Source organism: Rhinolophus sinicus, linkage group LG11 (genome assembly GCF_036562045.2).
Source record: "Rhinolophus sinicus isolate RSC01 linkage group LG11, ASM3656204v1, whole genome shotgun sequence".
NCBI lineage: Eukaryota > Metazoa > Chordata > Mammalia > Chiroptera > Rhinolophidae > Rhinolophus > Rhinolophus sinicus.
In genome coordinates, this window is record NC_133760.1 from 46379725 (window position 1) to 46392791 (window position 13067).

General features: G+C 50.2%; 1 protein-coding gene across 2 annotated transcripts in view; it reads left to right on the forward strand.

Annotated features, from left to right (window-relative positions):
- The window catches only part of N4BP1 (NEDD4 binding protein 1), a 39474-nt gene extending 26610 nt beyond the window's left edge, over positions 1 to 12864 (forward strand). Inside the window, exons 4-7 of one of the 2 annotated variants that reach the window (XM_074314945.1) lie at positions 1358 to 1454; positions 3622 to 3729; positions 6675 to 6782; positions 8523 to 12864. In XM_074314945.1, coding sequence (XP_074171046.1) covers positions 1358 to 1454; positions 3622 to 3729; positions 6675 to 6782; positions 8523 to 8859 — 650 coding nt within the window. In that variant the 3' untranslated portion in view covers positions 8860 to 12864. The remainder of the gene's footprint in view (positions 1 to 1357; positions 1455 to 3621; positions 3730 to 6674; positions 6783 to 8522) is intronic. The other variant, XM_074314944.1, reaches the window with a different exon arrangement.
- Positions 12865 to 13067: the final 203 nt, after the last annotated feature.

Genomic DNA, 13067 nt, shown 5'->3' on the forward strand with positions numbered 1-13067 from the left:
CACAACTGTTTATATAGAAAGTTATATTGGAGTTTATTATGTATCACAAAAATTTTCTTTGACTTTTTAAAAAGTAGATTAAATGTCTTTTTAAAAAAAACCTTTTGACCTTTTGTTTTTCCATTAGGCTGGGTTTCTGCCTCTTTAAATATTATTTTTGAAAATGGTCACTTGATAAATTTGGAACCCTCAAATAGAATGCCTTTTTAACGGTCTGCTTAATGACTTAATATAAATTCTTTCTGTTAACACTATGGTACTGCATGGCTGACCTACAGGCCACACACAAAAGGCTTGAACATACGATGAATCGTGAAATGTTCCAGAGAAACTTGAGGTTTGTTTCTCAGGTCAGAGTAGGAAGGCCAGTGAAAGGGCTGTTTTAGGCAGTTTCACACAGAGTAGCTGAAGGACCTAGAAATACAGAGGACAGGAGGACAGGACTCCCCCAACACGCTGAACAGGAAGTGAGACTCAGGCACTGATGAGGTGGGAATGGTAAAAACCACGCGTTTCCTGCGTATCCGAACTTCCCTGTTTTGGAGAACGTGTTTGTCCTAACAGGGTACTTGAGGAAGGAGGTGGATCCCCTCGTTTTGTAGTTATTTTTGCAGTAGGGTCCCTGGAAGAGTCTTGTATGCCCCAGGTACGTGCATTTCTAGGAGAATAAAACACTGCGTTTGGGTGTTTCAGCTTCAGTCAGTGGTGAGGACCGAGGTAGTGGGTGCAAGGGTAGGAATCTCAGACCCTGAGCTTTTAGCTTCGTTTTTGCCCATTATTGGTTTCCTAAAATGTGGCTCTGGCCCTCCCTTTCTCCTGTTGCGATGCACTCCCATGAAAGTCAGTACATATTTGTGCAGATAACAGAGAGGCTGGGTAGGATGCCAACTAGAGGGAGATGGTGGCAGGACACAGCGGGCCTTTCTTGGGACTAGGGCAGCACAGCCTGTCCCTCTGATGGCCTCCGCCCACCCTTCCCCGTTCCCACCCCCGCCCCCTCTCTGGGACTTTGTCCTCTACTGCTTATAATGTGGCCGTGAAAAAGGGCTTGATAGTAGGATTCATTAAATGTAGGTTTGTCAATTTAAGAAGCAAATGAGTTGAACTTTCTTATGTTCAAAAAAATTGCTAAAGTGAGTTTTTAACATTCCACTGGCCTCTGTATATGTCTTGATTTTATTTAATTTATTTTTTCCCCTTTCCCAGTGAGTTAGTAAAATTGAGTCTCCCTGAGTCAGTAGAAAAAGCAGTTTTCCCACAGCTCTCCTAGTGAAATATTTGGGGGTACTTTCATTTATTTGAACATCTGGGAAGGTCGCCTTTTTCTGAATATATATTCAACTTATTCCATGAACAGAACAGCACTTCTTAACCCAGCTCCAGGAGCTCGGAATATTATCTTTAACTCCTGCTCGGATGGTCTTTGGAGAGAGAATTGCTTCTCATGACGACAGGTATGAAAGGCCGCTTTCCTTTCTCAGGTGGGTGCGGGGTGCAGAGGAGCCAACCACCTGCTCCACCCGGCAGGTTCCTGTGTCTGGACCCTCATACTTACAGGACTTGCTCGATTCAGAGGGCTGAGAGTTTTGATATTCTGGTCTCTGGCAGTCTCGAGTGGTCTTCAAACATCTACCTCCTTCCTCCTGGTTATTTTCGGCCAGTGATTTAGCCTGTCGTCGTAGCACCTGGGCCCGAAGTGTTTCCTCCACATGATAGGAGATGCTCTCAGCTGACCATGTGGAATAAGCTGCAGTTTTGGGGTTGCCATGTTGCTCAGAAAGCACCTGAGACAGCAGGCTTTAATCTGCACCTTAAATTGTTTTCTAAAAGCTTTACTGAGCACCGGCCGAGTCCTGGGACACGCCACTCAGACACACTTCCTGCCCTAAGGAATTTGTGATCTAGAGAAGGGGTGGGGAGGTGCTGTGGTGGAAAACGAGAGGGCTCCAGGCATGGCCAGTGGCATTGACCTGGTTTCCCAGCCCCTCGTGCGGTGCAGTGAGTGGCAGCAGGCCTGCTGCTGGTACCTGCAGGAACCTAAGCGGTGCCTGCCGGTCCTTCTCTCCTGCACTCACCCTTTGTTTGCCTGTGGCCCTGACAGCCCCCTAGTGGTGTGGCCTTGCTGTGCCACCAGAACGCTCCCCACATTGAAGAGTGTTCAGCTTGTAACCCAAGCTAGTGAATGACAGTCAGATGGGTGAGAGGTGGAAAGGGGGGCTTGGCAGGGCAAAGGGGACTTGGGATGACAGCCAATAGCGATTCCGCAAAAGCTCTAAAGGGCCTTCTTCTGGGCAGCCCCGTCCCTTCTTCAGCACACTGAGGGGAAGCAGAGGGAGAAGAGCGGTGGGGCAGGGGTGTGGGGAACAGAGCCCTGGAGAGGGGCACCTCTTGAGGGAGCTCTGACCCTGGGGGCCCTGAGTTCTCAGCTAGAAAGGCGGTGGGGACCTTTAGGTCCCCTATCCCTGCAGCTTTGTTCTCATCCCAGCAGGACTTAAATGCATGTGCAAGCATTCGCCCTAAGCTTCTGCCGAATCCGTATGGCTCCCTGGGCTTTCAGCGACACGAATGTATGTCCTGATCATAGCACAGGCATCAGAGGCTTCACTGCCTGCTTTTCTTAGTGCCTCTGGGTAAACCTCACCACTTACAATTCATGCCAGTTAGAAGTCATCGGTGAATGTTCATTAATACTAAATCATATTCACTAAGGTTTCCTAAGATCTCTGAAACTAATGAGGCTTCTTGTTTTTATAACCCCCTTTAAATACTCAGTAGTGCTAATATAAGCAGTTGTTTGCAGCTTTAACTCCAGTGATTACCTTATTTTATTGTTTCATTATGTCTGTCTGCATTGCCTTAGACAGATGCGGTCATCTTGTCTGAGGGAGAAAACTCACACTCTCCTCCCGAATGTCATGAAGAGGGTTTGAACATGAATAACCTCCAGCCGTGAATATCACCTTGTAGCTTTCGCAACTTGCCTTTGAGTGACTCTCTCACTTGGGCTAGATAGAATGGCAGTTCTAGACATCTCTTAAGTCAGAGCAGAAAATGAACCTATAAAGTTAAAAAATAAAAAATTAGAAGCATTTTCTCAGTCTGTTGAGATCTGGCTTCCTGGTTTATCCTCTGACTCAAATGAAATTTTTATAAAAATTCAAAAAAATAAAAATAATATAATAATACAATAAAAAATTGCAGGGCTGAGCGTACCAAGCAGGTAATCTTAGAACCAAAGTACTGTCGCTTAACAGCTACAAACTGAATGGTGATTCCACAGGCTTGTCGTCCATCTCGCATTCTCTGCTCTAGTCCACATGCATTATCCTATTGCCACTATTTATTGATAATACAGGTTTTCTAGAAAAATGTATAAATATGGTTGAGATCATTTTAAAAATGAGAATTAGATTGTGTGAAAACCAGATCTTCATTTATAATCGTACTGATATTCAACATTTCAGACTGAGCTTCAGTTGTCAAGGGCTTAGCCCTTTCCCAGCCCTGGTTAAATTCTTTGGTGATTTTGCTCTGGAGACACAACCCTCTTGTTTTCTTACCACAGCGTCTGTGAGCCAGCAGTGCCTGCTTGCCTGTTTAACTTCTCTTGTATCACCATAGGTTTCTGCTACACTTAGCGGACAAAACTGGTGGCATAATTGTAACAAATGATAACTTCAGAGAATTTGTGACCGAGTCAGTCTCTTGGAGAGAAATTATTACAAAAAGGTAATATTTTCTTTGTCCTTGGTCAAAAATGTTTTTTGTTGTTTCTTGTTTGGCTTTGTTCTGCTTTTGTTTGTTTTGTGTTTACCTTGTCCTGCCGAAAGCAGGAACCAAAGTCTCAAAAGCTATGCTCCCAGACGGTAGGACAGTGGGCCCCTCTCGGTAAGTGGGCAGACCCAGCACCAAGCCGCCAAGCCAGCAGGTCCCTTCTGAGAGGTCAGTGTTCCCGGCGGGGGCAAGGGCGCGCTCTGCCCTGTCCCATGCGGCAGGAAAGGCCTGGTTTGGCCTTGCACTGAAGCTCGGGACTTTGGCAGGCCGTCGGGCCTCCCTGCTCTACTCAGCTGTGAGCTACGAAGGTTGTTGGTAAATTGGGTTCCTGGATCCAATTCAAATGTGGGGGTGTGGGCCTCCCAACACCAACAAACAATTCTCAGAAACCAGCTGGGTGTCCAAGAATTCATTTCAGTTCTGACACTGTCTATCCCGAAATTCCATGGGCTAGGGGTTCAGTCCCGCAAGACTGCCGCCTCCCCCACTCCCCCCAGACACATTCAGACAGACACCATCCACAGCACCGACTCTTCTGTACTTCTGACCAACCAGGTTCCACCGACCGCCTCCACTCAGAATGCCAACTGTTACCTGTACTTCTGACTGACTGGCTGTAAAGCAGGTTCCCACAACCCCCTCGTTGGGTTTGATTAATCTGCTAGAGCAGCTCACAGGACATGTTATTAATACTTACTATTAACAGATCACCGGTTTATTGTAAAAGGGTATAACTCAGGAACAGCCCGATGGGAGAGATGCACAGGGCAATGTGTGTGGGAGGGGCGCGCCATTCTCCCATGTGGTCACCCCCAGAAGCTCTGCGAACCCCATCCTCTCAGGGTTTATGGAGGCTCTGTTACACAGGCTTGATTGATTAAATCACTGGTCATTGATGATGGATCCAATCTCCAGCCCCTCCCCTTCCCAGAAATGGGTGGGTGGGATTGAAGTTCCAGCCCTTGGAATCCTGGTTGGTTCTCCTGGCAACCAGTTCCATCATCCTTAGGTGCTTCACAAAGTCACCTCGTTAACATAACAAGACACTTTTAATCACTCTGCATTGGGGAATTCCAGGGGTTTTAGGGGCTGTAGAGAGGAACTGTGGACAAGACCAAATCTGTGTGAGAAATAATATATTGGTCATCTGAATGACCAAATATGTATGGGGGGGGGGTATTTCTAATTTGGGTGCTTTTCTTGAGCATTTTACCATCATACATCATAGTTTAATCATCCATATTGGAAACTATTTGCATGTCATCCAGAATAACAAAGTCAAGAGTTTAGCCTTCAGTGCTATAAGTTTTTTATTTGTGATGATACTCAGAATGTGCTGCCTTAAGATCAGTGAACACGGGCTTCTAGAACTTTTTGTTAACCAGCACCCAAAAGCAGTAGTCTGTCTGTGCCGGTGACGAGTCACGTGTGCCAGAAATCTAGAACATAGATGGGCATACCGCCAGCTGTGTGGCTAGTGTCACCAGATAACCTGCTTACCACGGTTGGGGTTTCACAGTTGCCCCCGTCTGATAATTACATGATGTTAAATCATTAAAGGGTTTTAGGAAAACGTGTGTTTTTTGCTGTAAATACTCAGGTAAGAGTTAATTACTATATGCATTTTGACCCATATGTTGTTAAAAAGCTGCTGTTGAAAGCCGAACTAGGATTGGCCTTTGACCTTTGGGCATAGTTAACCAGCCATGAATCTTCTCGGACATGTTTCTGTTGGATCTGTGCCCTGGGCTCGGTGTCAGTGTTTATTAGACACCTGTCTGTGTACTACACATGCAGGTTTGCGCAGCAGCCCGTTGCTTTCAGAATCCACAGAACAAGGCAGAAGCAGAGGTCTGCACAGCAAACACGAGCACTTGGACTTTTTTCTTGTATGTTTCCCAGACTTGATAAATGATACTCAGCTGACCTCAGATTTTATTTCTTCATATATCATATTGTTTTCCTTTTTTAAAAGACTGTGTTCAGTGGGTTTGCCAGTGGGCATGTTAAACAAAAAACTGTCAAGGCCCAAAGCTTTTCTGAAAGGGTTTATTGAGCCGTATGCTAGCCAGAAAAGGACCAGGTCCTGGGGTGGCGTGCTGTTTTAGCACCAGCCTCGGGGCTCAAAGGCGAAGGCAGCTGGACTTGACAGGAGCTTTTATACGTTATATTTGGGGAAGAAAGATACAAGTTGTTTTGAAAGAATTTACCCTGGCTACAGATCGGGGGTGGGGTGGGGAAAGGTGGAGCGGGGCAGTTCTCAGATGGGTACACCGGCCGGATGGGTACACAGGCCGTAAGGAAGAGGTTTCACTACTTTGGCTGCTTGGGGGCAACAATCCTGAAAGGTCATGCGTAAGAGGGATGCAGTGGCGCCTGGTGGCCCTCCAGACGTTGTTGCAAAGCTGGACGCACGTCCAGGAATGTGCTGTGTTGTCGGTTGGCCCACAGCTGTTAATGGCTATTCACTCTCCGGCCTCTGATTTCATTCAGGACATCTCAGAATTGATCTCTTGTCAGACACACTTACCCAAAAAGTAAATCTTTGTTGAGCACCTGTTGTGCCCTAAGTTGACTCTAAGTCTGGGTTTTTTAAGTTATATTAACAGCCCTGTTAAGAGAAGAACTGTTTCCCAAGCCCAGATAAAAGTCTGCAAGTCCTGAGAGGAAACGTGACAGACAACTGATAAAAGTTTCTTACTCTACCCTATCTGTGTCCAAAAGAGAAATGAACATGGTTTAACTTGGGGGTGTTTTTGTCCGTTAGGCAATTAAGCAGTGTTACAATTTTATAGGTGACAGGGGCTTTGGGACTGGATGGCTGCTCTGAGAGGCTTCCTCTCAGCTCTGCAGCCATCAAAGCTTCGCAGCTTCTCCAACCGGGCGACATTCTCTTGCAGATTGCTCCAGTATACCTTTGTGGGGGACATTTTTATGGTTCCTGATGACCCTCTGGGAAGAAGTGGACCTCGACTGGAAGAATTTCTTCGGAAGGAAGTCTTCCTTAGGTATTTCCTTTTTCAGCTTATCTTGTATTTATATAAGTTTGTTTCAGTTAAGTTCTTTGTGCTTTAGTGCTGTCTCTGAAGCCTAAAAATGGCTTTTTATTTTTTTAAAGATATAGCCTTAGATTTAGTGCTGATGTCATATGTGGAAACTAAGCACCCCAAAAGACGAAGTCTTCGTTTGTGGTCTGTTTGGTGTTCACCCTAAGAGAGGATGGGGAGCCAAACTTTTTCTGGGGGTCTGAAAAGAAAGCAGGTTTCTGCTGGTGGCCACTTACTGAGGAATGCCGCTGAGGATCACGGCGTGGGCGTGAATATCTTGTTATATTCATTTCCGGAGTCGTGGTGCATTGACTGTGCTGTCTGTGCTTCTGTGAATTTATTTACTGTTCAGGAATCACTACTGGGGAGCTCTCTGTTACGTTCTACCTCCACTGAGGGGGGCAGCCTGTGTTGTTTATCTGAAATTGATGGGTAGTTTAGGTTTTCTTCGTTGTGATTTGAGTGTTTTGTTGTTTAAGACACGTTGAGAGTGTTTGTTTCCAGAATTCTCAGGTAATGGGCTTTGTTAGCTAAAGTCCTCTGTGTGCCTGGCAGATCCTTTTCTCTTTTTAAAAACTAAAATAGGCTAAACTTCTGTGTATTTCCCAGCAGATATTCACACGGGGTCACAGTGGGATCTGAGCTAGGAGGAAGGGCCCGGTTCTCCCGGCTTTTTAAGGCAGCGAGACTTTGTAACAGGTTGTTCCCACTTATAAGGAGATGCTTTGCGGGTTCTAGGTTCAGACTCGGCTGTGGGGGCTGGTTTCACACACAGGTATCTTCTGCACAGGAGGCCAGCCTGATTTCAGCTCCCTGCGCTTGTGAATCCTTTCTCTTTTGAGCCCTCGGTTTTATTACACAGACGAGGTCCTGCTTCTCTGCCTGCCCCCAGAGAATGACAGCCATTTTATCACCTGCTGGATGTCAGTACGTCTCATTTTTTCTTCCAGACGTCTTAACTTGAAATCCACGGCCAGCTTTAAGGCCCGACCTGATGGATGGCAAGCTCTCCAGCTCCTCCCTCAACCTGGGCAGCCTGGCCGCAGGGCCAGTCCTGCCTGCTCAGCTAGTGGCTCTTTACAAGGCAGTTAACTCGTTGATTAAGAAGTTAGTGGGAACTCCCCTCACAGAGGGACTCACTTTGGAGGTTAGTTGAGCTTTTGGAGTTGGCAGAAGTGTTCCTCCAGCCCCATCTGTCAGCTGCAAGCCAGAGTCAAGTGGGAGGTGTTTTAATGGTACAGACGCCCTGTACACAGACTCACACACACCCATGTGCATACAGGTTGTGGGTGCCTGTGCCTCACCCAGACTTCAGTGGGGGCTGTCTGCCCAAAGGGCGTGCCTTTTTCTGAGACCTGTCACCCAGGGCCCCGCACAGAACCAGAATCTCCAGAGATTGTTATCCATAGCTTTGGAAAGCCCCAGGTGGCTGTGGTAGACCCTGGTTTAGAGCCAGACAGCTGGAAGGGGCCGGTCCTCGTGGTGGCCGGCAGGCCTGGGAGTGGAGTAGCTCGTGCAGAGCTGTCATTCCCAGTCCCACCAAGCCTGGGCTTGGAGTGGGAGCTTTCCCCTCCTGGGCCACAGCCGTCCATCCTGCCTGCGGAAGCCAAGCACCTTGAGCCTTGCGGTCGGTTGCGGGGCTTCTCCAGGGTTTGTGTCTGTCTTGTACCCCCGCTCACCAGGAATCGCTTCCATCCACAGAGACATGCAGCCCCTCCTCAGCGCCCTGCCCAACGTGGGCATGTTTGACCCCAGCTTCAGAGGCCCTGGCGCCCAGGCCGCCAGCACCAGCCACCAGCCTGCAGCGCGGGTGCAGGGCCCCCCACCCAGCCACTGGCTTCCTCAGCAGCCCCGCTTCCCGCTTCTGCAGAGCCTGCCCCTGCCAGCCCAGAGGTCGTCGGCGGAGACCAGCGAGCTGAGGGAAGCCCTCCTGAAGATCTTCCCAGACTCAGAGCAGAGACTGAAAATCGACCAGATCCTGGGGGCCCATCCGTACATGAAAGATCTGAACGCGCTCTCCGCCATGGTGTTGGATTGACGGCGCTGAGCGCGGCTGCAGCTCACACTCGAGCCAGGGTCCGCGTGACAGCGGGGGTGACAAAATGTGAAGAAACCCACTTCCCAGTGGAGGTGATGCTGTTGTATATAGAAAAAACAAACAGATGTTTTGTGTATAAAAATCTGGGTTTTCAAAGCCAGCTTTTTTCTATATATAAATTATGCTGCTATTACAGATTGAACATTTTCTGTAAAAGGAAAGTACATTTTTCTGCCTGTTCAGAACTGTTTAATAGCAGTTACTCTTACGTGTATTTACATTTTTATGTTTTTTAAACTATTTTCCTTAAAGCTAAAAATATTGACAAATGGATATAATTAGCCTTTCTAAATAAAAAAAAAAAAAAGAGTTGCTTTCTTAGGGAAAGCAAGACCTCTTAAAGTATATTTTCTTGAGATGACTATGTCGCATCCACTAACATGAAGTGTACACCCCCCACCCCCTCCTCTGCCCTCACCCCTGGAATTCAAGTCAGTAGGAGTTGGGTTTGTTCCTGTGGGGTCTTTCTTTGGAGCCATTTGTGAGAGTGGACGAGGGTGCCACTAGATGGCACCTTGTGCCTAGCCCTCAGTGCCCAGGGCAAAGTTAGACTCCAGACCAGCAGGGCTGGAAAAGACTTCAGAGCTCATGCAGCACCACCCTTCTCCCCCCCATCCACAGAGGGGGCCGTGTGGTGGCTGGGGGAGGGCAGACTCCTGGTCTAGTGCTCCGACTCCGCCAGGCTGAGACCTCATTCCTGACCTGACTAGAAGGCACACCTTCCTCTGAAGATAATGGTGGTGTTGGGGGAGTTTACTCCACAGCCCCACTATTATAGTATTTTTGTGTCCACAACCATGGGAAGCGCCCCATGTGAAGTTCGTGCAGCTTTGCCAAAAAATGGTTTTCTATTTTCAAAATGACCCAAGCCAATAACTAGCATTAGTAGCTTCCGTGGGGGCCCAGGGCCCTGTATTTATTTTTCCTGCGTTTGTCTCTAGTGTCCTCCTAAGCTGCCCTTCCTGTGAGCCTTTCCGAATTGATATCTTAGTATTGTGTTTTCAGTGTTGCCCAAATTCTGTGTCAGTGAAGTTCTTTTCCTGGGCAATTAATTCTTAACATCTTTACTGTCCTCTGGACCTTCAAAGGGCTTTGTATTTTATATCTGTTCTCTCCCCAGGCTGCTCACGGTCAGTCCATGTCTGCTCTGTTGATCCCGTCTCCCAGCCCCCAGAAACCAGCGCTGAGGGGACTTTGTGTGCCGTGAGCAGAGCTGGGTGGCTTCTGTCGGCAGGTTTGGTACCTGCACCCCCCGGGGATGCACCCGAGTCTCCAGGTGGCTAACCTTCTACTCCACAGTGTTTTCTCTTGGGTCCTTCTGGGTGCATCCTGACGTGCAGCTGAGTGTCAGCAGTCGCTGGGGGCAGGTGGCCTGAGTCCCCCAGCTGTGGACGTGGAGGTAGAAGATGAGGTGGGCCAGGGAGTGACGCCAGGCACAGCCTTGTGCCTCGGCCTCAGAACCAGTGACACTGAGAAGCACAGCAGACTTGCCAGGGCCAGGGCTGCGTCAGTGACCGACCTTCTGGGCCTGGGTTTGGTCCGGCAGCCTTGGCTATCCAGTAGCTCTCTTCTGTTTCAGAGAAGGACCCAGGCGGCGTGCCTTCATTCCAAGACTTAGCCACAGGCCTTCCTGGAAGGGGGCAAGTCTCCGCTGATGCCAGGTGGAGCTGGCGAGGCCCAGGGACCTGGCGAGGCCCAGGGGTTGGGAGTTTTCTAGGCTCTTGAAGTGACTTGACCTTTGACCTTTGGCGTGTGTGAGGCTCTTCATATTTGTGAGATTGCTCCCTGCCCCTTTCCTCTTTCTCTGTGGGGACGAAGAATGCAGGAGACTAAGTGGGAGGGGTACAGAAAAGCATTACTCACCTTGATAAATTATAATATGAAACATGATGCACAGGTTTTTCTGAAATTCATCTAGTTAATATTTAAAACCTCGATGTTCCTACCATTGAAAGAGCGTCATTACCTGTTCTTTGCCTCCCCTTAGCACTAGGCTCAGTGTAGATGCTGCATAAACACTTCTCCAGAGTCTGCCTTCGGGGTACATTTCTCAGCCCCCTTGGGAATGTCGGCAGCAAAGCCCCCTCGTTTTGTGACTCCTTGGGCTGCCATGCGCACTGGCTGTGTCCTGCAGCCCTGTGCGGTAGGTGGCTGCCCCCTCCTTCAGCAGAGGTTGTCCAAGTTTAAAGGAGAAGAGGTGTGATGTGATGCTGGTGGGTTCCCAGGCCCCAGGCCGCCTCCTCTGGGAGACTCGTTTGGCCTTTATGTCAGGTAGCCTGTGTTTGCGACCTGGTAGGGTCGGCCTGAGAGCCAGTAGGAAGGCCTCAGCCGTCCCGGGTGACAGCTCAGTGTGGTCTGGCTGGCTGGCCTGTGGCGTGGCCGTGTCACTGGGGACCTGGGCCTGTTGCTGCCTCTGCTGTCAGTGAGAGGACGGATGGAGTCTGCTTACTTTAGCACATTGTGGCACTTGTGGAAAACAGCCCACGCGTGGGAACCATGCCCTCCGTGGTGCTCTCAGCACCTCCCAACCCACAGGCCCTCTGCCTCTCACCTCAGACCAGCCTGCCCCCCACACGGCTCCGAGAGGTGGCCTTCCCGCGGGAATGCCTTCCCACGCCCACGTCTCCCCAGCAAGTCCATGTCTCTGGCTTCCTTCCTTCCTCCCTGTGTCAGGGCTCCTCTCCTCTCCTAACTAGTGTGTTCAGTCATTTCTTCATTATCTACCTCCTCATTCCCTGCGTATTTCAGATCCTTTAGACTGAAATCAGCCGATTTCCTCCAAGTATCATGTCCGTCCGTTGCTCGTTTCCGTCACTCCCTGGGTGCAGACTTGGCCTCCACTGCAGCGTGGACGGTGGTCTAGTCATTGACAGCCTGGGTCCTTAGCGTCCACCCCCAGTGAGCATGGCATTTCATGTCGTTGACCTGTTTTCCCTGTTTTCTGAGATCTCCCTCCTAAATGGTCTTCATTCCTTTTCCTTCCTGTACCCCAAGGCCATTCCTTAACACCTCCCTTTCTTGACAGGGGGTTCTCACACTTTGGACCAGCTGTGGGCCTCCTGGTGGGGAGGGCGGCTCTTATTAAAAATGCAGGTTGCTGGGCGCTACCCCAGGGTGTTGATTCAGTAGCCCTGGAGCAAAGCCTGGAAATCTGCAGGCTCCGGCCCACGTTCTGAGAAACCACTCACCCTTAGGGGGCGCCGCTCTTCTCTACTCCGCTGCCCCTTTGCAGGGGCTTCTCGCCTGCGCTGGCCCTGCCCCTCAGGCTGCGTTTCCAGCCCCACCTGGAAGCCCTAGGACATCCCCACACCCCCTCCTGCATCTGCCTCCTGTCTTCTCCCGCCCACCCAGCCACAGCTCCCCTCGTCCACCCCTGCCCCTTCCTTGCCATTTGCCCACCAGTCATCCCTCGTGACCTCCATGAGGGCATCAGCCCTTGACCAGTCAGCGCACCCAGCTGCCCCTCTCCGTCCTGGACTCCGGCACTGCTAGAACCATCTTCCAGGAACACGTCTGGTCCCCTTTTCTTACCCAGTGGTCTTCAGTGGCCCTGGGCCAGGTCATCAAGTTCAGACGTCCCAAGCTTGGGATCCTTGGCGGTCACCTCCCAGCCACACCTGACTGTCCACTTGTACAGCCCTACCCCCACGCTCCCTGCAGCCACTCGTGTGTTCTTGGTCACCTGTGGGCTCCTGCCTCCGTGTTCTCTGCTAGAAACACCGCTTCTCCCAAACGGCTCCCCCCTTCAGAGGCCCAGCCCTGGGGCCACGCTGTACCCTGGCCCCGCCGTGTTGTGACCCCTGCGGCTGACGTGTACTGTGTCACCTCCCGTTCCAGACTGTGAGCTCCTTGCGGGCAGGCACCGTATGTGTTCACTTTGTATTTCTCGTGGCACCTAGTCCAGTGCCTTGCACTCAGGTGCCCAATAAACGTCTGCTCAACTGACCTGCGGACAGTGCTTTCTTGGCTGTGGCACCCGGCAAGCCGCTGCGCTGCTGTGGTCGGTCTGGGGGGTGGGGGGGGGGTCTGCCTGGCTCGCTCCCTTCCCCTTCCCGTCTAGGCTGCAGCCTGCAGCGCACCTTCTGGCACCTTCTGGCCCAGGCACAGGCGCCTGACAGGCTGAGCCAAGCAGGGGCTGGACTTCTACC